The following is a 27,556-nucleotide window of genomic DNA, read 5'->3' as shown; positions in this document are numbered from 1 at the left end:
GAATACCAATGGGAATCTGAATTAAGGAACAAACGGTGGAAGAAAAGCGCTCATGCATAACATAGACAACTGCAACCAGGAGTGGATTGTGAAGTAAAACCCCTTCATGGGTTTTAGGGATTTTGCAGTTGGAGTGTTTCAAAAGCCACAACAAACGACAGTTACAGCTGTTGTATTCCTTGTAATAAGCCATTCCTGTAGTAGGAACGTCAGAAGCATCCCACCTGAGTCAAAAAGAAAAAAAAGGTCTGGACTTTTTAAAGTGCTCCATTGTGCATAAAGGAAATTTTGCATTTGAATCTTAGTTAAAGTCCAGTGTGAAGTTTTTACACTCAATGATGGTTTGAGGAGACATGTCCTCTCATGCTCTCAGCAGAGTGTGACCTCTCAAGTTCTAAGTTATTGCCGTCATCTATCAGAAACTTACTCACTGTAGTAGTACTATGATTGTTTGGCTAGCAAACCTTCCTAAACCTCATAGAGAATTCATGCAGTACAGTCATGAAGATAATAAGGGACCAAAATACTAACAATAGAGACAAGTTGGACGCTGCTATAAAGGCAACCTTGACTTCTTTATCACCGCAGCAAAGCCGCAGGCTGATTGGAAGCATGTGAAACGGCACTGATGCCGAAGTTCATCCAAAATGACCCCCAATCAAGCTTTGAGTCCATTTTCTGTACAGTACATGAACTTGCTTTTCAGCTTTTGCTATAGATTAAGAACATACATCTTAACGTTGGGAGGTTACTGACCTGGTCAAGACACTGACTTCTCAGGTATCTCAAAGCCTGCTGGAGGCCAAGCGGCAGGGGCTGACCGGAACGCTGCACATTCACTATGAGTGGCACTCCAAACACATTCTTGTCCTTATAGTCTGGTACTTTCATTCTCTTCATAAATTTTGGTACAGACCTACAAACATTAATGATTGTTATTAAAGAATGGTCTTTAAAAACATGCATAAAAAAAGAAAATATAAAGTTACTCAGCAATAGCCAGTAATAAAGGAAGGCAATTTCAAGGATTTTTTTTTCTAGGCCAACCAAACTTCTTTACATGACAAAACACAACACATTTAAAAAGATTTGATAAAATACAGGTTAATTAATAAAAAAAAAGGGTTTTCTGACTGATAAGACATAGAGCGTTATTGTTGCCTGTGTGTTGTTTTAATAACACTTACCAAGTCCACCCGTGCTTGTTAGACATGGAATATTTTTCCATTATTGCTGTAAGACGCAAGAGAGAAAACTTCTGTAACAAACTCAGCTGGCCTGCTGACTGGTTTGTAATTTGCAGGGATGTCATTGAGTGACTGAGACGATTGGATATCTGGAAGCTGGGCCATCGTAACCTAATGCCAAAGCAGAAAAAAAAGTTTGTTTTTATTCATAACATTTCATTATACATTGGTACAGCCTTGTTAAGCACACTGTCATGAATCCTACCTGTTAGGTCTGGTGAGTGAAGCACCAACTCCAGAGTCTCTCCTTTCCCTGAATCTGGTAGATTCGGTCTCTGCTAAGGATACTTTGTCTCTGTCTCCATCACCAGGAGTAGTCTGGCTTTCAGTGACAGAGTTTTCCTCAAAATCTAAAGTGATCTGACTAGAGGACTGCAGCCGTACCGTATCTTCTTTTTCACTATCCACCTGCATCACCCCCTCTCCCCCAGGCAGGACATTTTTTGACCAGTGGTCCACTATCTGCTGCAGACCATTTACATGTAGCAGTATGTCATCCAGGTGAGGGAAAAGGTCTTCTTTCTCCAAGTCTATTAAGTCTCCAGTACTGGCGTACAAGTGTGACCCGGGAACATTATCATAGACACTGATTCGGCTTCCTCTGGAGCAGCATTGTGTAACAGGTCTGGATTCCTTTCTGCATGAAATTAGTGTGGAGTCCAGGTGCATGCTTCCTGTATGCCAGTTGATGGCTCCATTGGTTGGGGACAGGCTTTCTATAGATAGCGCTTTGGGAAAAGTTCCTGGCTTATGGTCTTTGGGAATGTGGACCACTAGATCTTCATAGGAGCAGAATTCATTTCTGCGGTTGTGTTCTGCGACTTTGTTCATTTGGTTGCCTGAGAAAATATCTAAGTCCTCCAGATACATCCCACTGCGCTTGTGGTCAGCACGGTGAGGCTTTCGTTCTTTCAGACTTGGTGTGCTGACAGTGCTGCCACTGGAATGACTGCTACCCTCACTGCCAGACTGTGGTGACAGTATTCTGCCTGATGGGAGTTCTGGAGCTCCAGCATCACCATTTACGATCTCGACACAACGCAGCGTCTTCAGTGCCTGAGCCTCCTGCTGCATGACAGGAGAGCTAATGACCAAAGTTTTCCGATCCCTCACTGATGTTCCTTTAGATCTCAGAGTTTCCATGCGCTTCAGGAAGTCTTTGGCACGGGTGCAGCTAAACTTGCCTTGCTTGTCAGGCACATAGTGGGAAAATTCTTTGGGGATGTGAGGCATTGTGAGAGATGTCGAGTCTGGCATCGCTGCAGAATCTGAGCAGGTGCGATTGGAGCAGTCAGAGTCTTCCGTGCTAAGGCCCCTTCGACCACTGCCCCCGCTGCTTTCACTGTGCAACGATGAGACCTCGGGCTCACTGAGATCCGTCAGAACACTCTCCCTGCTGGTCGTACTGTGGAGAGGCAAGCCGTCTTTAGATGTTTGGCCTTCTCCGTGCGTTCTAAGCAGACAGTCGATGTCCTGTAATCTGGACCAACGTCTGCTGCTCCACTCAAAGGTCCATTTGTCACTGATGGCGAAGAGATCTTCTTCATCTGAGTCTTCACTCTAGAGTTATAAAGAAAATATTCAATTATATATTTAATGAGAGATGTAGCAGGAAACGGTCTGGTAATTTTTCAGTGCAATTTTCCAACGATATTTAGGCTAGACCAGTGGTTTTCAAACCTGGTCCTCATTACCCCTTCCCTGCATATTTTAGGTGCTTCCTTGCTTCCAAACAGCTTAATTAAATTAGTATGTGATTAACAGGCAGGGTACTTAATGACCAAGTCTGAGAACCAATAGTTTAAGAAACCCTGACTGGTGAATCACAATTTAATGGCTTTGTAAATGTCCAAATGGCTTCCAACATTTTAACTAAACGTCAAGAGCTCGAAAGGATCCAGATGAAAGTCTTGCTCTTTCACAGCCTGAGCAAACCGCAGCCATGTCTCAGCATATTTCGTGAAAAAAAAAAGAGTAGAGCAAAGTTGTTCTCTTGGGTTCTTCTGAGCTTTTGATGTCTAACTAAAATGTTGGAAGCCATTTGGAAATGTTCAAAGTCATTAAGCATCTACATTCACTCACTCACACACACACACGCACGCACGCACACACGCACACGCACACACACACGCGCACACACACACACACGCCCACACACACACACATAGACTACTTTGCTAATTGAACTAATGCTTTATCTATGATGGGAGAAACTGTTGACTTCATAATAATTTAGTCTGCTTTGAAACTTGAAACCAACAGAAACTGCTCTCTCTCTCACACACCTGCTGTGAAACTTCCTCTGCTCCTAATATAAACAATTATTGATTGCTTATGGCAGGAAGGATGGGGAAAAATGTTTGCAATACAGTTCTTAAATTTTTTATATCACAGTGCTTAAAGATCAATCGCAATTACCTAAAAATCTGTGTTGGCAAATCAAAATTTTATGATGTTATTAATACATTTTCAGTTTTTCACAAAGTCAAATAAAACCACTGGTTGTATGGCATTTTTCAAATGGTAGCTGTTATCATACCAAGAAACTCTTTGCGGTTAACTAAACAACATGGTGATAAACAGTCAGGAGTTACACTCACCTTCTTCTTTGGAAGATTCACATCAAGCTTCATAGAGGCACACTTGTTGAGCGTGTTAAGCCGCCTGAAAGAAAAGATGGAAACTGAATTGAACAAGCAGCCAAAGCATGACATTAACTCTCGAATGAAAGTACCAAAAATAGATTTCCATTCAAGTTCTGAGAAACGTTTAAATGTTAATCTGATCAGGCCCCGCTCTGGATGCACCACCAGATCCCTTAGGGAAACGGAGCTGGTCAATATAATAATATCCTTAATCTAATAAGCGTCACTAATTGCCAGCTATTTGGTTCTCTTTCTGTTGAGTCTGGGTCGAGATGTTGGTGGCTTGAAGGGCTGCATGGAGTATTTTGAGATTCAAATTTGGATTAAAAAAAATTTCAAACCCTACTCATTCACTCAAAGATGATGTCACTAAGTGTGGTGTTGAATCATTCTTTGAAACCATCCTGAACATTATATGCATTGTTTTTTTTGTTTTTTTTTGTTTGTTTGTTTAACAGACTTCACACAAAAACTTTGTTCCCTAAAAATATAGCATAGTTAATAATTCATCTTTTACAATGGTCACACAGAGAAAGAAGAAACTGATGTCCACGATATGTGAATTAAATCACAGGTCAGGGCTCTGAGCATGTTTTCTGTGTTCAGCTGAGGAAAGCTTGTTTGTGTTCCAAATACAATATACAGATGCTTTACAAAAGTATCAACAAACACTTGAACAGTAATGTCTTTTTTTGAAAAGATGGATGAAACCAGCGCTCTATGAAATGTTCAAAGATTCTTCTTTTGTGTTATAACCTCACGTCGCCCTGAGCTTCTCCACAACCCTACATGTCTTTGGTTTCTCTTCTTGATCCGACCTCACGTCACATTTCCCATAAAATTCTAATAAAACACATAAAGGTTTGTAGCTCTAATGTGAGAAAAGCTGAAGAGATACTGGAAATCACAGCACAAACACTTTTTATGGATCAACCAAAATAAAACAAAATAAAAATGTGGGAAAATACACAAAACAGCTGAACTGACTTGTCGCAGAAAAAAGTAACAAATTTGTGGAAAGATAATCAGGGGTTGACTGCTCCAGATTCTTTTTCAAGCACGCTGTGATGGAGGCTCTAACTGCACTCCAAAGCTGTAGATGATAGGGGTTATTAAAACAAGACTTTCCCATGATTGTTACTGAAGATAGCAGCATACGGAACTAAAGAGAGGATTTCCAAGCAGGGGGGCCCTTTATTCCACACGCATAAAGAGCTTTAAATGTGGTCGCTAAAATAAGAGGGTACTTAGCCGGAGATCAGAGGCTGCACTAGCACGTATGAAATATCTATCTGTTCAGTCGAAGGAACGCATGGTATGCAGGGTGGCATTTATTTTTGCTCTGGGACTGTGGTGGCATCACTGACTAAAGGCCTATTCTTACGTTACCATAGCGATGGTGGAAAGTCACGGGCAAAATCACACTGGAGGTGGAAGTGTTTCCAATTGTTTCCTATTCATCCCGTGGCTAGTTTGGAATGCAGATGAGTTGCTTTAGGGTTGTTTAGAGTCACAATATGTTGAGCGGTGCGAGGCACCACTAATGTCTCTCCTGGTCCCCTCTTTGGATCGTTTCCATAGTTACTGTAGTTGCTTAAGTGCTGTTTTCATTTTGGCTTGAGGGGAAAAAAATGTACATGGGCTCTAAAAGCAATGTGGAGGCAACAGTCGATGGTACAATTATTTTATTCTTCATGAAAAATCATTAACCAAGAGGGGGGGAAAAACATGAAGTTACTGTCATATATTTGAGAAGTGAAGATAATTTCTTTCTATCCTCTTTTAAAGTAAGAAAATTAGGTAAGTTTAATGTAAACACGCTGAAATAAACTACAAATAAGCAATTTGTAGTTTAAGCAATTTGTATTCAGTCTGCATATTTTTGAACATATCAATTTGTGGGAAACATTTTGTTTTTATGATATTGTTATATTATAGTAAGGGAAAATAGAAATAACATTATGTTGCACAGGTAAGACCATCCAACATAAAATGCCTTTTGTTTTAATGTTATTTTTATATGGAAATGTGACTAATTTTGTTGCAACTCTAGGCAAACATTTGTTAAGAGTGTTTAAATAAATTCTATTTTATTACATTGGCATATTGTCACACAAGAAATATCATAATTTTTAAATTTATAATTTCAGTTTTATTCAGTGGGAAAGAATAAATCCTATATAGGGTGTTTTTTTTTTTTCACTAAACCCAATAGGGCAGAATTACAGGTACCCAAAATAATATCCATTAACATTGATGGAACTGAATAACTTTTTTAATTTTTATGAATTTTTTACAAAATGGTAAAGAGTTTAAAGGAACATTCAGCTTATTAAAGTAGTATTCTCTGTTTCCCAGGGACATCAACGTGACATGATGTAGAGGCCCTCACCTCTTTGTCACCAGTTACTTGGCTAGCCAAATAATTCTTGTCATCATGTACAAAGAGATTAATGGAAATTGAACTAAAATAAATGCCCAGTTAAAGTACTGCACCAAAGAGTGGCATACTGGGATCAATAACTCTACCTACATCCCAACTGGTTGTTTAGGATGCATGCCAGTAAAAGGTCTCTTCTGTCCTGCTATCACAAACAAACATGAAGTTTGCTTCATGTCAAACTCCAGACGGGGAAACAATGTATGAATATAAGGGAAAGCATGTACTGCTCACTTTTGGATGCTGTGATCTTGTTGGTAGGAACCTTATTCATGTCTAAGATTTCATGATTTCATGAACCCTCTGAGAAACCAGGACATTTTAAATATGAATATGGTGGACTCCATAACCTGTAAATGATTTTTACTTCCATCTTTGGATAAAAAGGAAAACATCGTCAAATCAACACCCCTCACAAAATCAATCTTCTTACATAACCATGTCAGTCTGCAGATTAAATCCTATTAAAAACCTTTTGGGTGATTTGAAGAAGAGCGCATAACAGAAGCATAACCCTGAACTGTGGACAATGTAGAGAGATTGTGAGACGCGGAACGGTCAAAGATCACTTTTTATGTTTGCTCCATTCTTGTAAACTGTTATGGGAGAAGACGAATAGCTGTTCTGTTGGCAAAGGGGAGTTGTATAAAATAATTCAAATTTAAAGTAGGGGTACCAATAATTTTAGCATAAAAACAATAAGTTCCTAACCTAGAAACATTATTTTTCTCCTTTGAATAAATGTTTGGAAGTAAAAGTATTTTGGTTCTCAGTTTTGAATGCTGCTTCAGTCACATACTCATGTAGTTTAAAGGTTTCTACACATCTTTACCAGGGACAACCTAAGACTATGAGCAACTTTGCATAGATTTTTCTACTGATCTACAAGTATGTCTTCTGCCACTGACTGACTCTCATTTTATTTAGTGACTCATTTCACTTACTTGCACAGAGTTTCCACCAGATCTTTGTCCAGAAAGTCATGATCTCTTTTCACAGGCGTGATGTCAATTGGAAACTGTGAATCTAAAGGGGGGGAAAAAAAAAAAACAGAGACAGAAAACATGTGAGTGCAAAAATCCAGAGGAGTGAGTGGTATTCTTAATAATCCACTTTCTACAAGTCCTGTTTAACACAAAGGAAAAATTGAAGTGTCTGGAAACCACAACATTCATTGCAGTGGTAAAGAGGAGCCATGAAACTTTCTGTAATTTGAATGAAAACAGTCAGAATTAGCCCAAATAACAGAGCTCGCACTTGTGTGGGCATTGCGACTTGCTCTCGGTATGAGCTTCCTGTTACATAACTTAAGAGACTGAATCTATCATTTCACTAAATTCATGTGAAGTTATTCTCTTCTCATGGAAAACAGAAGCTACAATGAGCAGCCATGGCTCAACAAGGCTTTGCCTGTTCAGAAGGGCAGGGATTCAAAGATATCAAGGACTTTAAAATATGAAAAAACTCAATAAAGGATTGATTTATTTATTTATACGGTTTTTAACACATAACATCAGCATGAAGAACTCTGCACTTTGACAAGATTATCAATTCCCTCTTTAATTTTTTTTTTTTTACATTTCCACAAGCTGTCAGGAGAAAAAGATGCATAGCACTACACTGCACATCAAAAGTCAGGCCTCAACACAGAGATCTGTGGGAGTAAAGCCCCTTTAAGTTCTGATAAAACCAATTTATTCCCATGACTTCAGGCGTCAAGCACAGCAGACATGTTTATAAAGTACTTGTTGGATGGAAGCGATTAGAGTTTTAAAAGCATCTGATGTTGTGTTTGTTTTGTGGTGTCTGCAGATCTGCTCAGGGCTCCAGCTTGAAGGCTTTTTGAGAACAGCGTATGCAGGCTGTACAGGGTTCTGTGATCAGTGTTTGAGAAAGACCAGATGACACGGCACAACTATTTACTTCAAAAGGTCACATACAAATATTCTCATTTCACAATAGAGCCAAAAAAAATTAAAATAAATTAAACTTTGGGTTTATTGCAGAACTGGGTTAACTATGTGTAACTTCATTAATCCTTAGCTTTCAACAAACAATTCTCCCCCCTGTGATGATGAATGTGTGTAGGAGTTTCAGTGAGTGCTTTCATTACCTTCAAAGAGCTGAGCATACTGGGGAAATCCTGCTGCCCGCAGCCAGTCACACGCCTCTTTTGCCTCAATTTCTGCAAGGCAACAACAGAGATGAAAAGTGAAAATAAACCACATTAATTAATTTAAACAAAACCACCAAAGGATTCATCAAAACAGCAAAAAAAAAAAAAAAAAAGAAGAAAAAAAATCCCTAGGCACCTTTTTCATATTGAGTTGGGTGTGGAAGGACCAAATGGATTCGTCTTTATATGCAAAATAGGAACAAAAAGTACTAAGTCCTTAAAGAGAACTTCCATTAATATGGCAACATTTTGTAAGAAAGCACTTACAGAGTGTTATTAGTGTAGCTCCTAAAAACAAACAGCTTGAAATATTATGTTTTAAAAACACAAAACATCCGTCATACCGTTTGTATGGTTTACGAGAGAACACACATGTTAAAACAAGATGTGCTTTACTATTTGCTAAGAACATCTGAGTCATATACGTCAGATTAACAAATTACAAAAAAGAAGTTCTGTGTGCAAACTACAAAAATGCTCATGGCAACATGGCAAATCTGTTAATAACAACAAAACAACTTTTTTTTCTTTTTTTTGCAAGATTTTTTCCCCACTGTTGGGAAAAAAATCAGCTAAAGGATAGATTTATTAATAAAAGATGCAAAACAGATTAAAATGATTGTCAGTGCTCTCCATCTCCAAGCTAAGAAACGCCTGAAAAAGCGGTGATCCTGTTCTCTGGATCATAAATTGCCTCTGGTGACCTGCAGAGTGAAGCTATCAGTGCCACCGATGGTCTGCAAAGGAAAAAGACTGTTGACACCTTTCCATTAATGCTAATAGAGGTGGAGACTATTACCGCCTACGTGAGAAATGATACCTGACACATCAGTGCTACAACCCACAATAAACCACATTAGGAACCGAGGTAATAATAATGTTTCTTATTTAAAAGAGAATGACCAAAAATACAATATATCTGTATATTTTGTATTAATACAAGAACAGATCACAAACAGTAAAGTTTAGAATAAAAACCACAACAGTTTACAATTCAGCTCTGGTGTAATTTCTCAAGCAAGCGACCTCATCTCAATTCATTTATTAAGCCAAAATGATTATTTGATGTCATCAAAGAGCAGAAAGCCAGAGGAAGATCTTTGGCTGTTTATCTGTGATATAAACAGCCGAGCTACAACTATCAATGGAATCAGAAAGACAACAAAAATACTATGAGTTGACTAAACTTACCAGAACCAATCTTTAAAACAGTATCATATCCAAATGAGTCGTTGTACAGAAGTTTTTCATGTTTTAAAGAACATGAAAAACTTTGCTCTTGACTAAGAGCAAACGGCACAAAGGTTCATCTTCAGCTAAAACACACAGCTAAAAGCAAATCCGAAATCCCAGCTCCAAATTGTGACCGGCACACAGCAGCTGCAACATGCGCCACAGTCATTCATCCTCCAGTTCCACATAATTACAGAAAATTGTCTCTGTGTAACTCACCCGTGCTGCTTTGCTTCCAGACGATCAAAACAATTCAAAGAAAACTGACTTTGTCTGGTTTCAGGACTGACCAACAACTGAATAAATATTAACAGCTTCCTCTGTCCTTGGATGTCTACTGTTTACCCCTGAACCAGGAGATAAGTCAACATGTGTTTGCTGCCAGGAGCCACTCTGCTGTGTTCCCACCTGCGTCAGCACAAGCTACAGCCTTTGTGTTCCGCTAGACCTCCCTCCCAGGTGAATAATATCGGCTCTTTATTATTCAACTGCTATGCATAGTGAGAGTGTTGTCAGGCCCTTCTGTGTCCCAGGACCTCAAGTTGGACCACTGAGAAACAGTAACAGGATCTGGGAATCCCTCTGTTTTGCATTCTGTAACATGATAGTGAGACATTCTGTCCTCTCATCCTCTCTCTAAGGAAATCTCTCGTGGATAAAAGACTGGGGCGGGCATCGCGCCAAAGAATGAGAACTTGTGTTTGCTCTTCACAACCTAAAGCTTTAAAGCCGTCTATGGTATAGAATTACAGTTTCACAAAGAAATAAAACCCAGTTTGGCTGACACACAATGGAGCAAAATGTCAAGAGCTGCGTGCAACTGAAGCACCTATGGAACGGCTGACTCCTTTTATGATTCATCTTATGCAACATTGTGTACTCTATAAAGAATACTTGTTATATAACTCACATTGTGGACATAGCATGTATCAGCTCTAGGTCAACTTGTCCAGTCAAAGGTTCGTGCCCTCATTTTGTACCTGCATGTTGCTACCTTGTTCCTTTCTATTTCCTGTAAACAAACCATTCCATATCCATGTAGTTAAACTATTGCCATCTGTTTCTTCAGTCATGTATTGCCAATGAATTTGGAAATATATAGTCATAAAATACTTATATTTTATACCAAGTTCTGAAAGCCTAGAATCACTCTCTAGTCCCATTTACTTTGATTCTGATCCTTTTTGGGGCCTGATGACTTGGAAAAAAAACAAAAAACCTTTTTTTTGCTTTACAACTTTCTTACAATAAACTATGAGTAGAATATATATTCCTAAAGTTGGCATGAACTGATTCATGGTTCGTACAAAGTCATTCTGGCAAAATTCAACCATTGCTATCTGTTAAAATGTAACATTTCTAAGCATTATTTCATTTAGTACACATACTAAATGATCTGATATACTAAATTATTTTTGTATATCATTTTGTTGGACATACTATCTGAAAACTTTGTGTTACATTCTGTTTTCATTGCAGGTGGTTCTAATGCTCATTTTTAACTCATGTGCTGTAAAAAATATGACAGATTAAGACGTGATAAAATCAAAATACCTTTCAGCAACCTTCTGTTTGTAGATATTACTTGTTGAATGTACATATCCATATTTAATTAAAGTACTCAATGTGTAGAATATAGACAAATATTTTAGCTCATAGACAGAAACATTTCCATCTAAAACTACAAAAATACACAATGGGCAAAGTGGTAAAATGATCAGCACAGATCACAGACGTTGAGAAGAGCCAGAGTTAATGTTTTTTAAACCTTAATTACATTCCACTTTATGTCTAAATGACAGATCACAAATCACGCAATTTAATAAGCAAGCTCCTATTTTTTTTGTAACCTTTTGAAAACAAACTAACAAAAAAAAAAACATACAAGATCATGTCCATTGTTTAAGACCCCTTGAATCAGCTGACATGCTAGTTTCCTTTCAGTGAAAAATAGCTGCGTACTCACGGGATATTTTCATCATAGAGCCAGAGTAGCTTCTACATCCATCAAGAGTTACGAGTGTCTCCAAGCATGTCAGAGCATCTTCATTCCCACGCTGAGCCACATTCCTTTTCACTGTCTCAACACAGCTGGCAGTTTGAAGTCAGATCCACAGCTCCTAACTCTTTCCATTTCTCTCTCCATCTACCCCCCAAACCACCATGTGCCTGCCCCAACACTGAATCTATCCTTTAACCCACCCACTTTTCTGTGGCAGGCTCTCATTCACTCAACCCCCCTCCACCCCCATCCACCCCTCTTCCTCCTGCGCCAAACCCTCCTACCCAGCTCTGCCCACCACAACTCCTTCATATACAAGTCAGCACATTTTTGGAAAAGATTGGAGCTGCAGCCAAAAGATTGCTTCTTAATCCTGATAGTTTGTCTCTCTATTTCAAGATGAAGTCTTTAAAAAAAATGTTTTCCAACAATTTCCTGAGTGAGGATTTGGCGAGACGAAGGTTATCTTTCACAGACCTTTCGAGCCTTGCTCCAAAAACGTGGTAGAAAAATTCATGTGGGAAAGGTTTCAGTTAAATAAACTAGGATAGAGTGCAGCTCCAGATGTTGTTCCTAGGGGTCAACGGAATGGAAAAAACGTAGACAGCTGAAGTCGGGGAAAACCATGACATAAACCGACAGCAATCAGAAGCAGTGAATCATGCCGGAGCACTCAGCCTTTCAGCCTGCCCTTTATCAGACTGAAAACCTTCTCTGTTTCAGTCTCTTTGTTTGTAGGAAAAGCAGTGAAGGAGATCACCACTGTCAATTGAATAATTAGATCACAAAGAAAAAGAAAAATATAAGATAATAATCCTCATTATTGGTAATCCAACAAAACATCTAAAAGACATCTACATAAATTGATGAAACCTTTTTACAAAGTAAAAATTTAAAGAAAGTAGGCATGGACATTGTCACAGTATGATAGCTCTGAGTAAAAATAAATTGTACAGGATCTTCCCAAAATGTACAACTTACTCATGTTTAAAAAAAAGAGAGAGAAAAACTGATTACAGTTTTTGCACAAGTTGGCTTTCTTATAGTAATAAAGCCAGGGGTGAAGAACAAGCTATCTCCATTTATTATTATTTTGATATTTGCTACATACAATTAACCAAAACCACAGAATAAACATTCACTAAAACGTAATCCTCAAGTAAACATGCTAATTATAGAGTACTACCCCTTTTTATAGTTCTGCTGAACTGTAAAAGAGCTGAAATTAGCTAGACAGTCATTCCTGAATAAGCATATAATGGCCGCAGTACAAGTGATGCTTGTTCGGTCTATTCAGTTGAATGTTTTCTCTCTTGTAAGCAAGGGAATGTTGCCGAGTCCTTTCAGCCAGCTGAACAGCAGTGTGCATCAACAGGTTGGGGTGGAACAGCATTGTGTTACTTTGTAATTAACACGGCTGGAGAAAACTGCAGGAACTCAGTCAGTTTTACTGCAGTCTCATTAAATGAACTTTGATCCATAGAAACATGATGAAAAATATCTATGGTTTTCAAAATGTAATGTTTTAAAACCTGCTATGCCCTAATATTGGCTATCATTCCTAAAACAAAGACAAGAGAATAATCTATTTGGAAAAAAAAAAAAAAAAAACTCATGCTATCATCAATAAAGCCCAAGATAAGCCAACCCTGGGCTGACTTTGTGAAGGAAATATTGCCCTACTTTCTAATTGGATTACAACAGAGGAAATGACCAAATCTATATCTAATAAGAACACTTTATTTCCTATCTTTGTATCTGAAGGCGCTTTAATTTAGTGGGATTTTCCAAGGTTCTCTGATTACGTAAGTAAAACATATCCATCCATAATTTCCAATCATGTGAGCAGATTTCCAGATGAGGCCTGCCTCCTCACGCTGTGACACTGCTGCTATTTTTTCTGTAAAAGTGCTTTGGCTGGAACTGGGAATTTATCTCCAAGTACAAACAGGATGACATAGGTGATCCACTTTAGTCACCATAAAAACAAAGCATTTACCGGTAAATGCACTTAGCACTCGTCAGATTTTTAAAGAAAGACAAAGGGCCATAAACTGGAGTACAATAAAAATCCCTGGACTTTCTGCTACCATTATGCATTACCCAGGAATGAATCAGTCAGACAAGAAAAGCTCCAACCCACCATTACGGTTGTCTGTTAAAACACCTGGAGAGAGACATACAGAAGCAAAAATATGAAAAAAAACAAAAAAAAACAGACACTACTACTACTACTGAAGGTGCCGTCATACTTGGAGAGACTGTAACAGAGGCCACTCTTTTCCTTTATGAAGGTAATTGCATACAGACACCAACTCACAGTGAGCAGTCAGCTTCGACTAGACAGACTGCCAGGGGAAACACAGAGACCCCTCCTCTAAGTCTGCCCCAAAACCACAACATCTGATGCTTCATGCTCAAAATAGTCCTACATTCCTTCTGTCTCTCAGTTGGCAATTGTTCACATTTCAGCAAATGGGAAGCTCAAATTATGATCAGCGATAGCTGGAAGACAAATGTGATGGCAGATAAATAACAAACTTGTGTAACCTGGAGGCACAGCAGATCTGCTTTTTTATTAGTCAGAGATTTCAGGCAACGTTGTAAAATAGAAACATAATGGGACATGAAAATGACGTTATGCAAAGTTTGAACTTGAAGGAAGGGACCGCTGTGACTGTTATGGAAATTATTTACTGTGAGTCATATGCCCTTTAATCAGTTTTATTCACTAAAGTATGTTTAAATCTAGTGATAACCAATGGCACTGTGGTAATCTTCTGTAAAAAAAAAAAAGCAAAAACTAAACCCTTTTCCATCACCACCTGATGTCAGTTCTATTAGTTCAAGGGGATTTTAGATTGAACTTCTTAAAGGTCAAGATTATTGTACATTATTTTTACAGATTTATGACATCTGGTAGAAAAGCACCAGAATTCAGGGAAATTGTTAACCGTTCACGCCAAGCCCTTTTCTAGGAAAGGTATAGATTATGAATAGTTGACACGGGTCAGTATGAGATTCCCACTGTGTGATAATGCTAAGCAGAAATGCTGTGGCTTCACAGTGTTTACACGAAAAAAATGTAAATTAAAATAACATGCCCAGGCTGAATACAGGGTTGGTTTGGTTGCCTAAATTGTAACCTAAAATTTAGAATAACAGCAGTAACAACAGCTTTGCAACACTGTTGTTGGTCAGCTTAATTTACTTTATTTGGTTTATGGTTTTATAACCAAAAGAATCTGAGCAAATAATTTTAGGTAATTAATTTAATCATAGACAATATTGATTTTCTGAAAATATTATTTTTTTTACTTTATTCTGCTGTCTCTTGTGTTGTACCGTTTTATTCCTTGACTTTTATACGTTTTATCTTGTTTCACCAAATGTAAAGCACTTAACTTGACAGTTATTGTACAGGACTATAAAATAAATGTAATATTATCGTTAGAGTATTTGTGTTTTCCAGCCTCCACTTTTCTAATGTTTTACCTGTGATAATTCCTGACACCACACAGTCACTTCTTCACAGTATTTGAGGCGAGTCAGCGACTAAAAAAAATGTAAAGCATTCTGAGTAACAGCTAAAGTTTGTTTCCATCCCTGCTATTTATTTTATGAAAACTAGTCGTCTTAAATCTTCATCTATAAAAACTGCCAGTTCATTCTGAGCTGCAGCAGTAAAACATATGTAGGAACGTGATGTTCTATGGATTAAAATGACTGGAGTTCATTTAGTGTAAGAAAGTGACGTTTTATCAATATTTATTTGAGGTTCTGCAAACAGATCTCCACAAATGCTCTGCATTTATGGGTCCAAACACATCTTATAGAGGGCTCCCAAACTGGGCCCCTGATTCGCCAAAAATAATGGTGACTATTCACAAGATGGATTAACAGAGAAGTACCCCCTGTAATTCACCTAATATTGTGGGAATAAAACCTTCCTATTATTTGTAGTGGGTCTTAATTAACCAAGCTCTCCATGTTCCTCAGACTCCAATATCCTCTACACAGTATTCCTCAATTATCAGCAAAACAGGAGGTGCCACAGCCAAATAACACAGCCCATACTGTGTTGGTAGCATTCCTGGTATCTATAAACAAGAGAAGCTGCTGAATTAATGAGCAAGAGTAAACTCTTAGAGATTGTCTGCCATCATAGGTGAGTAACGACACAGTGCTTTTGTTGAAATGACTTTGTTGTTGATGGTGTGACTGGCACATGAGCTAGCTGGTTTCATAGGCCAAGTAATTACAGAGAGGCAGTGTTGAATCACCCGGGGACCTTGAGTCCCCTGTTTGATCCTGCAGAGCGCCCTGGGGTCCTGTTATCCAGTAGTCCACATGGGATGTCGATTTTAAATGGTCACCTCCAGGGCGTGTTGCTAAGGTGCCGGAGCAAAATGTTCTAAAATACAAATGAGACAGCAAATCTTTGGACCTGCTTTTCATTGTGCTTTGCAGTGAACTGAGGAGATGTCCTTTCAGTGGACCACGTGTCTCTAACAAAGAGCGGATGAAACAAACCTCCACGCCTCATGCAGTTCAGAGACCAGTGGAAAAACAGCGAAACCCCAGATCAGTATGGATCACAGGCTGGGATTCTCACTGTATAGCGCTGAGTTAGCATGTTCCAGTTTCACAATAACACAATATTTTCCATAAAATCAAAAAATGTATAACATATTCTAATTGTTTTTGTTTTTAAAAAAGAAAATCATGTATTATTTCTATTGTTTGGGACTTTGGATGTCTAATTAAGACTTTCCTTGAACCATTCACCGCTGCGTCAGCCACCACCGCTGTTGATCAAACTGCCAAACCAAAAAGTGAACTTCCATGCTAAAGTACCACAATCTGATCCAAAGTAAGCAGACAAATAACGTTTTTGCAGTTTTTCACAAATATTCTTAGAACTGAGAACTAGAAACTAGACGTCTCACATCAGTATTTGTTTTAGATGCAGTACATCTTAAAGTTCTGCTTTTGTTTGATATAAACTTCTTTTGCGTCAGTTTCTGGCAAATTGTCTAGAAACTAGAATAGTTGCACTTGTCACGTGTGGCTCAATTCTTGACCTCTGCTGGAAGTCAGATCACAGATACATGCTGCTTTAGTACAAACACGGTCTGATTAACAACTTATAATGGGTCCACTGGTGAAAGATCAACCTTTCATTTCACAGCAGACAGTCACACACACGCACACACACCTAGAGCTTATTGATTCTGAGTGCAAATAACAACTATATGAGCTGGAGAGCTGCTGTTGTTGACCATTGCCAAAGCCTGCTGGGTCAAAAGTCATCTGGGCTGTTTTCGTCTCGAGATCCTGTATTGAATTTAAACAAGATCGGCACAGCTGTGGTAACACTCTCCTTCACCTCTGAAGGACACCCAGAGAAGGGGGTTCTTTCATCTTCAGGGGGGAACTACCCATCAGCTCACTCCTTCTGTGCTGCTCTCTTCCTTTTATCTTTCAATCAGCTATGGTAATGTCAGCCACTGGTTTCTGTTGTATTCACAGGTCTCCAATCACTTCACAATGCACGATCAGACTCATCCGGACCTGAACTCAGATGCTGTTTCTTGTGGAAAGGTGGTCACTGAGAGTCAAACTGTTTCATGGATTTTGTGTTGTCTGAGAAGACAACGAGATACGAGCTTGAATGGGGATTTACTGTCAGTAGCATGTGGGAGGAGGTTAGTATTTTATGGGAAATTACTTCAAGCCATCTTTAAATGAAATAACACTTAGTGTTTCAAGTCACCGAGGAACACTCCAGTGGAGATTCCCATCTTACAACAGCCTTTCAGTGAGGCATTAGCAAATTATCCCTGGCCTTAACTGTAAGATGATATCCCACTGCTTCTGACTGGCTGTTGCAGAGTGATGTCAAATACTGGGACACAGCGTTTGAGCTGCGTGGCCCCTACGCAAGCCAAAGCTTCAAAGTCCAATCAGAAACTCCACACTGTCTTCTTTAACCTCATTACTGTGTCTCACATTCACTCAAGAGAAAATCCTCTAACAGCCACATGTTGAAAGCCCCAGGTTGCTCAGCAAATAGAAAAGACCAAAGGAAGGGTCAGCAACACTCACAGGTGTTCCACCCCCTATCCCCACCCCCCTCCCACCCTTTAGTCACACTACAGGAGCCTATGACACATGAAATATAACAGACTTTAAAAAGAACCCTCCCCGTTCTTTAAGGACTTTTGACCAACAGCGCAGACCACATCAGAAATCAATCAGCTGAACTTCCTGTGAAATATATAATGCAGCAACGTCCAAGTCCAAGCTAAACACTTCCAGACACCGGATTGCAGTTCTGTTCCCACGCATGTCAAAGAGTCCTGACAATCTTCTGAGCTGAATTTATAAAGACTTTGTCTTCTTTGCTGATGAAGTCATCGTGGTTGAATTTTGGAGATTTTCTCCCTAATTCGGTCCAGATAGGATCAAATCAAGACACATGCAGATTTCCTCCACTAGTCGCGGCCTTTGCTGACAACTGATTTCTTTAATGCTGAAGATGTGAATTTTTGAAAGAGCAAAAATGTTCATTCATTTCATTTTGGGAACCTTGGATATTTTAAAACCTTGACTTGCTTTGTCAAGGTGTTCTTGTGTTTTATATGGGGTAATATGAGAACAAAACAGTAAAACAAAAAACAACTCTCTGCATCAACATGATGGTCGAAATCATAAAATCTCATTGCAATTAATTTAACATTGAAGTAATAAAGTAAAAAAAAAATGCAAAAAATAAAAAATAAAAACAGGGGTATGGACTTTTGCAATAATGTAACTATGAATATCTGTGCACCCTATGATGTAAATAATGGAAACAGAAAAAGAGAATTGTGCTGAAGCCTTGTCTCAGACGCCTGAATTCAGTAAAAATCTGTTTCTTTTCCTCTATTTTATTTTCCGTCTCAGTAAGTCAAAACTTTTTTTCTTCAGTTAGTTGTCTTTTCAGCTACCTCCCCCACAGCTGGTGTCTGCCGTTTCCCATGTGGTCATGGAATTAACTGTATCCCCTTAACAAGCTCTACATTTCTATTTGAATCCTAATTTTAAGTCCACATCTTCTTTAATTTAAAACTCAGTAGCCTGCATGCCTCGCCATGTCACGCTGCTTTCCCACTTCTAATTTACGGTTGCACGACTGCAATTCTTTCGTCCCTTTGATAACTTATATAAACACTGTAATTTGGTTTTCCAGCAATGCCATATAACATGACTTAAGGGGACTATGAATTACAAACAAGCACTTAGCCAGCTGACCTGAAATCATGACACAAACATGGAAAAATATTGACTGGAAAGTCTATAAGTTGAGGCACCCACACCAATTAAACAGCTCAGAAGATCTAAAGCATAAGAATAATATAATACACAAATTACTTTTATCCGAGACCACGGCTCTGTGAGGTGCAGAATACGTGGAAAATAATCAAAGAAAAACATCCAGGAAAAACTCCTCTGTCGAGTCGAGTCCCGCAGAGTTTCATTAGGTCCTCCTTATTCTCATTTGGAACGTTTCCCAGAGGGATCTAAAGTGGTGTTTCCTCCTTCTCTTGGAATGGCCTCAGAGAGTCAGAGGGTACAGAGGGGACCAATGATAGAAAAAGAGCTCCAACCGTGAGAACCCCCTCTCGGGACGTCCACAGTTAAGGCATGGAGCCATCCAAACGGATGCTGGTCCTAATTAACTACATGAAAGAGCAGCTGGACTGCATCAGCAGCCTTGCAGCACTTCTGCAACAAGCTGGTAAGTTGCAACATACAGGATAAAACAGGCAGCGTGAATTATTGCATATGAGGACATAAAGGTCACTTTATAACCACTGCAGTCCAGCCATTGTTCTGCTTGATAGACACATCGTCGCCCACATATGTGGTGAAAGTCATAGTTAAAAGTTAAAATAGATCATTCTAACACAGAGATGGTGTGTGAACTAAGAGACAGACACAGGAGCTGACTGACTGCAGCCTTCACAAGTTTCTACTGGCATGAGATTAGTTTTTCTACCACAGGGGGGCAGAAAAGCCCCCTGTGGTAGAAAACTTTGACATGTACCATATGTGCTTACCATTTAAGGGTCAATTTTTATACTTATTATTATTTACAAAAGCCAAAAAAAAACAAATGTAAAAACTACAGTCTTATTATTAGAAATGTCCTTCAGCTCCTTGTAGCTGGACAAAAAAGGGGAACATAAACAAGTGACAAACCCATCTAGTCTCTATCTTACTTTTTCAGCTACAAACGACCTGAAGGTTAACATATAGTTTGTAATCAGTTGGCCTAAATGAGTCACTTAGGTATATTTGTGTTATATCCTGACATGTGTGAAATGCTGAGGAACTAAGCACTGTACCTTTCAAAGTTAATGTGTGACTTTTCGTTCCTGTTACAATGCAGCAGAGGCATTTCTGAAAAATGCACCTGGTAAATGATTAGCTGTGCACATGTGGCAGCTGTCAGGACAAGCGGCTCTTCACGTAGACCACAGTCTCAGTCTGCAACAGGAATTGCCAGAGAATCTTTATGGATATGACCTTTCAAGAAATTGAGAGGAGAAACTCAGCTTGGTCCCGATTGTTAAATTATGTTAAATGGCTGTAATCTGCACACCAACCAATCAAATGCACTGCTTCTAATTTTACTCTAGCTCTTTTGCATAGATAATTTTGCAGAGTCTTGTTGGTGTTGGCTTAACCCTAAATCTGAATCTTTTCAACTTTTTAAATGTTAAAAATGGTTGAGTTTGAAAATGTTACAGTAAAAAAAAGGGAAATGTTGATTACATCAGCATGTTATGAAACCATGTTTATGTCTGAGACTGCATTTTGTAGAATCTGACAGCTACCTTCAATAGAATTGTTCTGCTTCATTTCAATTTAGCATGAAAGGAAAACATGTTTAAGTCAAAGCACATTATTTCTCATGACTACATTAAGAATTTCACTAATTAGATTAAAAGAATAATTTCTGGAAAATACTGAACTGGTCTGATCAAAGTTGTTTGATCTCCATCCAAATCTGCACCTTCCTGCAGCATGCTGTTCCAAATTACAACAGTTAAGCACATTAATGTTATTTAAATGAATTCAAAGATTATTGAAACCCTGAGATGGAGATGGATCAAAAGAGTCAACCTTTGTTCATGCTGTTCATGCAAATTCGTCTTATCAACAAGGTGGAGGAAATAGAAAAAAAGTCATCTTAACATTTATGGAGATACAAATGTTCTTTCAGAAAGAAAAAACACAACCCAATTAACAGCTGATCGGAAGTAGGTCTCATCACGAGCAAAGCATCATGCTCAGTTTCATACACGTTTATCTTCAAAATTCGGTTTGAACGAAGGGGCAGATAACTGTTTCTCACACTTAGCTGTTGAAATGATTTTCATGCTGCAGTGAAGCGTTGATGAATAAAGCAGTCTAGATTCGAGAGGGATTCCGAGAGTGAGAGGACAGAGTCTTTCTATTCTTTACTTTGAAGAGCCCTTTTAGTGTTACAATCCCTCTCCAAAAGAGAGAACAATGCAAACTAGTTCTCTGCTGGATTTTCAAACAACTGCCACAGTCAAAGGATGAAAAGCACAAATTCTTGTCTAAATAGGAAGGAGTAACAGCCCACTATATTCTCTATTCTACAAATTTCCAGAGCGAGCACATTATCCTGTTCAGACACTTCCATAAGTATGTTTTACTTAACAATTGAGAGTTTGAAGCAATTATGGAGGTAGTATTAAAATTATTTGTTCACACTACAGTCACTACACAATAGTGATTTCTACAAATGCACTTGTTGTTGGGTTTTTATTTGTATTTCCCACCAGGGGAACAATTTCTATCACCTAAATGTACAATAACTGATCCAGACACACAGGATGTACGGTGACTGGCTGAACTAATGAACACAGCACCATAACAAGCCTCTGGGTCAATTTACCCCTCCCCAATTTATAGCCCTAATTCAAACCCTGGTGTTGCCATTTTGTTCGTTTTTACCTTTTTTTAACCATAGAAATACAAATGATTTATCTTAGCCTTATAATTTAAGTACTGTAAAATAATTCAGAAATCAGAAATACGAACAATCCCACATATTCTAATTTGTTTGTATTCAATGTTCTGAAGATTTTACATCGCACCCTATTTCTATTGACTGCAGTTGGGATTCCAATATGAGAGAATTGAGTCTCAAATGGGACAAATTATGACTCCTGTTTAAACACACATACCGTTTATATATATATATATATATAAAGTCTAAACTTTCTACAGGTACATATCCAAGTAACTCAAGTAACATAACCCCATTTTCTTAAAGAAATCTATCAGTAGATTATAAAATAGAGTCTAAGTGGGTATAAAACCTCCCCATTAGAAACAGATGGATGTTGTGAAACATTTTGTGTCAGGCAGATTTTTTTTTTCTCTACCTGAAAAAGTCAGGCATGAAACAACAAAAAGTGAAATGCTATGAAAAGGCAAAGGGAGGAAGTGACTGTCACCCCTTTTACAAGCAAAATAAACTGTTGGAAAAAAAAAACAGCAGTGAGTGGTAGCTTCACATTTGAATAAAAACACCACACAACAGTGGACCAACTAATGCAAATGACCTTTACATCCAATAGCTATTTAGGGCACACAGTAACTGTTTCCATTACGAATGTGCACAAAACTCAATATATTCTGCTAGTGTTGAAACGACACAATTTTGCCATGATGGTTGTTTGCATTAAATAAGAATCACAATCAAAATCACACATGAATACATTTGTTCACACGATAAGTCATTAAAAAATATGCTGCACTGTGATCCTCCAACTACTTCCTGTCATATAAATCTATTTTTAAAAATCCACCTCATCATAGAAGCAAAATGTTTTATCAAAAAACCTTTTTTTTTTAGAAATGTCAAATTGTGCAATTACATAGTCAATGGAAACATAATTGTATGGTAAACGACATATTATGTGTTTCCATAAAGCAGGGAGAGTCACTGACATAAACAACAATCGATCTTCACAATCAGTCTTGATTGTGAAGATCAATTGCAAATGGTTGCATCTCATGGGTCATACATACTTTTCCACCCATAGTAGCATATTGCAATAGATTTTTGCTGGTCTGGGTTTCATACATAAGCTTTAGGCAGTAGTCGGACAAATTCTTGTTTGAGACACAACAGCATCACAAAGAGAAGCACCGAACACAGTCTGAAGTCGAGCTTTTATTCACGCTGTCGTTTTCAGCTGCTACGAGTTTCCACTAACATACTGATGAAGTTTCCAGAGTTGTTTTTTTTTTCTTGGCAAAGCTGGAACACTCTGAAACACACATAATGGTCTGTGAATCATTCAGCTGCTAAGTTTCCATTATGGCCCAGCATATTTTATAAGAAAACAACTTGCCTGACATAATTAATTTAGTGAGCTACTGCAGTTATTTTTGGTATTTATCACTGTCTCCAAGGACAACGCATGCTCTGTGGAGCCGAATGGGTGAATATTTTACCCAGCATGAAAACAATATGCAAAAAGATGCAGAAATACTGCTAACCTTGGGGCAGGCTGAAAAGAAAGGAGTTGAAGCAGACAAAGGAGAAACTATGCAGCAGGTTCTCCCAAGTATTAACATATGGAATGCTCCTTGGAAATAAAAAGAATATTTTCGGGAAAGAAACACATTCCTCAGTGAGTGAAGGCAGAGATCTTTACTTGAAAACAATCCAACAATGTCTCTGTCTCATCTTCCTTATCTATCTGTTACTCAAGACACTTAGATACTGGATAGATTTTTTGACAATGATAAAAGTAAATATGACTAAGATGAAGAGGCATCCCTAGAATTTAGGATGATAGTATGTGAGTAATTCTGCCCGTCCCCATGGTGCCCATTCACTTATGGCCTGCAGAGGTCAACAGACCAATACAGCAGGAATGTCAATGAAGCAGGAATGCAAGAGTCAAGACAATGATATGACCGCAATTCTATTAATCATCCAAAATTATAATACGTATCACAATTTTCAGAATACAAGCAACATATTGGACTTTATCTCACATTTACAATAAGACAACAATGAATACTAGACAAGTAGGTAACAAAAAAGACAGATGGAGCATTAAAATATCAAATTTTTTGTCTTTATTAGTGTAATAAATTTTCACGGTATAATCACTTTGAGTAAAAAAATACCGTGGCAATATTTACACCACTGTTTTAAGAACAATTTTTAATTGTGGAACCAAAACAAGACATATAACTTTGCATGGTAGATATAGAGCTGATAAAGAAACTGAAATCTGGAAAGCTGCTCTGCCTTCACCAGAACCCCAAGAAGAGTTTGTTCATGGGAAGCAACTATTTGTATGAGGCAATAATCAGCCAGTATGCTTTAAATTTCCAAGCTAGTTGTAAATGCCATCTGTATTCATAATGCAACTCCTTCATTTGCAATATTAGCAAGTACAAGGCTGTGAATACCTTGTTTGGCAACTCAGAGGTGCAAATGCCAGAGGGTTAACTTCAACAACTCAAAGTTGTCTTTTCAGAAAACCTACTGAGACATCAAAAGTTTCTCTAAAGTCTGCTTTTGAAACGGGTAGTAAGCAGTGCTCCTTTGGATTCCATGCCATCGCTGGTGATGTTTCTCTTAACTGGAATCATATTGACCTTCATAATTACAAATTACCTTTGAAGTGTTTTCTTTCTGTCACATATGGAGACATCCAAAAATATAGAGTTAATTAAGAAATAAGGACAAAAATGAATTCCTACTAACACCAAAAAGTGACTTTGACATTGAAAAATGGCTGTCAAAAAAAATCTATTTTGAAAGAAGAATCCAAAAGTTTAAATGTTTTTTTTCTCCATGTCATAGAGGAGCCTAAGTGCTAACATCTGTAACACACGACAAATTACATGACTCCACATGCAAACAAACAACAGATTATGTCAACTTCTGTACAGACAGCTCCAGGGCATCTTCATAAATCTGTACAACAACAACAACAAAAAACTTGATCTCATAAACATCACTAGGATCAAAAGAGCATAGTTTGCCTTATGTCCTCTGTCGTGACAAACAAAATCTTACCCACACAATCTGTTATTTTATCTCACTCTTGCTAGAGCATTTGGTAGGGGAACTGTGTCTCTGAAGTTTTGTGTCTATAGCCACCCCTCTCATCCAGCATCAGGGATTTTACACCTGCAGGGAGAACCAAGGCGTCACATAGTTCGTCCTCCTCACTGTTAAGGCATGCCGCACCTCCTCTTGATTTCACGGAGTATTTATTTAGCTTAAGTTTAAAGCCAAGGCAATATTTTAGAGTTTTGGGGAAAGCTAAATGAGAAGTCAAACTCTACTGCAATGAAAGGAAACACTCCCGGCTCCAAACAGCAGTGCACAAATAAGCCAGAAGGTTGTAAAACCGTCAAGAAAGACATTCATTGATATCTCTTGTTTACACTCTGGGCGCAGTGTTCCTTGGATGGTTAATCCTAAGGCTTATCACACATTACTATTTGTTACAGTTTGTCGATACTACTCATTTGCCAAGGCTTCACCCTTGACTACCAATTGGCCGAAGGTTATATCTGACTTTTTATGGTAACACAAACGAACACAAGCTTTAACAGACTGTGTTTCACCTTAAAGTATGATTCCTATCAATTTTTATTACAAGCACATTGTGATCTACTGACCTTGAGCTTTCACTACTTAGTGAAGCTGTCAAAGGGGAACTAATCTGAGTTGAAAACAAAACTGAGACCGAAAGAGACAAACAGCTTCAAGTCCAAAACAGTGAAGCAATGGTGTGAGCTGTCACTTATTTCCAGAGACATCTCCTACCTCCAGCTATCCTCTTCACTAGTTGGTGTCTGGCAATGATCCTGCCCAGCCTGTAGCCGGAGCGCCTGCGGCAATGATCCATTCTAAGGTAGATATCCTGAGTTTCAGGAGTCATGCTGCTCAGGCAGTCACTGCCTGTGGACTCTGGGAGCTCTCGAAACATGGCTGTATTCTACCCCAAACAAGCCCCTGACCAGTGCCTGAAGCACACTCACCCACACACAACAGAAAACTTCACATACATGCGCAAAAAAGCCTGAAGAGACCTGAGAGGGATGGCTCAGTGGAGCCCGGAGAGGAGGAGAGTCAGCCCTTTGTGGGTCACGTGACTGTGGTGAAGCCAATCACAAGGAAGCAGGAAAAAGTACGGCCCACCTTTCTGAGCTGAATCCAGTGCCTGTATGAAGGCTCGACAGCCGTCCCCGCTCTGGAGGGAAATATAAATACCACTGGAATGCCTATGAACTGAGTAAGGGAGAAACAGTGGATGATGTAGGGTGTGGGAGGGCTTACAAAAATTAGAGGCTCTTGGATTTACCCTGCGCTAGAACAACTTCTGTGCTGTTTCAGGTGACGCCGGTGCCAAATTTGCTGGGTGTGAGTGAGACTTTGGAGAAAACTGTAAAAGAAAGAAGAGGAGGAGAGAAGTCATTCTCTCCTCCTCCTAGTATGGAAAATGCTAATTTCTAACCCCCACCAAACTATTTCCACTGACACTGGCAGGAAGTTCTCACAGTAGGTCACCTCAAAGTGTCAGCCACTGAGTTGGGTAACAGAAAACGATTAAGCCTAAATACACACGTGACTTTGATCTTCACCGATGGAAACCCTTTTATTCACCAAATATTTCACTGTCATTCTTCACTGCATGCCCAATATTATGTAATAATGACTGTAAACTCGTGACATGCTGAGGCAGTTTTTATAGAATTTTGTTATGATAAAGAAATTAAAGAAATTAAAGTCAAATAAATAAATAAAAATCAAGCTATAAAAATGAGCAAAATAGAACAGATCTCATGCATGTTTATATGTAATTTGCATATATGTAGGCATGAAAACTTGTCAAATTTTGAGAAAATGCTCTGAACTCGAGGTCAGCAAATGGACAGTTCTCAGACACTGGCATGATAATTATTATTAATCTTCAAGAAAATACTCATAAAAACTGATATGAAATAGTTAAATGAATGGGGTACACAATTATTTTTTATAGGTATGATATAGAAGTCAGAAAAGACGAATTTGGGGGAATGGTTCATAAATTAAGCTACACAATGCAGTTTGGTTCATTTAACTTGATCTCAAGCTCCCAATCTGCGTAGTTTACAAATTGTGTAGGATTAGTCAATTAACTTTGTGTCTAATACTAGAAGAACAATGTAAAATACTTATAAAAGATATTTACAGTACAATTTAGGGCTGGCCAATATTGGTGAAAAACGTATCACTATTTAAGAACTTCATGTTAGTTGATATCAATACTTATTGATTAGTTTTTAAAATTTTATATATGTAAACAATACCAAACCAGTGATGTTTCCTCTTTTATCCACAATTTATTTTTCAGCTGTTGAACATGAAACTGCTCCCACATCCTTAGGCATACTGTGTACACATTCTGTGGAGCGCAATTTGTCTGCAGACAGTTGAGATTCTGTAGTAATGCGGACCGACTGCCTACATTTCTCAGCTGTTGTGATAGATATCAATGTTTTATCGTCCAGCCTGAGCACTATAGATTATAACTTTGAATTAAACATGTGCTCTTATTTAAATGTGTAACGTTCGTATCCTTGCCTGAAACAACAATCTTCCCACATCTAAACAGAAATAAAGATTGTGTCCAAAAGTCTAGTCTTCTTATGACTGTTTGAGACTTAGCATACAAGCCTGCCAGTTTAGCACAAGCACGGTGCCAT

At 38.4% G+C, this 27,556-nt stretch overlaps 1 protein-coding gene across 5 annotated transcripts in view; it reads right to left on the bottom strand.

Moving 5' to 3' along the window:
* The window catches only part of stard13b (StAR related lipid transfer domain containing 13b), a 67,028-nt gene that overhangs the window by 3,701 nt on the left and 35,771 nt on the right, over window positions 1-27,556 (bottom strand). For 2 of the 5 annotated variants that reach the window (XM_008426279.3, XM_008426281.2), the window contains 6 exons: window positions 8,446-8,517; window positions 7,277-7,358; window positions 3,848-3,911; window positions 1,453-2,807; window positions 1,188-1,358; window positions 757-916 (listed from right to left, as the gene is read on the bottom strand). In XM_008426279.3, the coding sequence (XP_008424501.1) occupies window positions 757-916; window positions 1,188-1,358; window positions 1,453-2,807; window positions 3,848-3,911; window positions 7,277-7,358; window positions 8,446-8,517 (1,904 nt within the window). Of the gene's footprint in view, window positions 1-756; window positions 917-1,187; window positions 1,359-1,452; window positions 2,808-3,847; window positions 3,912-7,276; window positions 7,359-8,445; window positions 8,518-9,960; window positions 10,699-11,707; window positions 11,925-25,634; window positions 25,849-27,556 lie in introns of those variants that run through there. The other 3 variants (XM_008426280.3, XM_008426282.3, XM_008426283.2) reach the window with 3 other exon arrangements.

The sequence above is a fragment of the Poecilia reticulata genome, chromosome 13 (genome assembly GCF_904066995.2).
Source record: "Poecilia reticulata chromosome 13, P_reticulata-male-v2, whole genome shotgun sequence".
In the NCBI taxonomy this organism is placed as follows: domain Eukaryota; kingdom Metazoa; phylum Chordata; class Actinopteri; order Cyprinodontiformes; family Poeciliidae; genus Poecilia; species Poecilia reticulata.
Note: the sequence above shows the minus strand (reverse complement) of the source record. Positions and strands in the feature narration are given on the sequence as shown.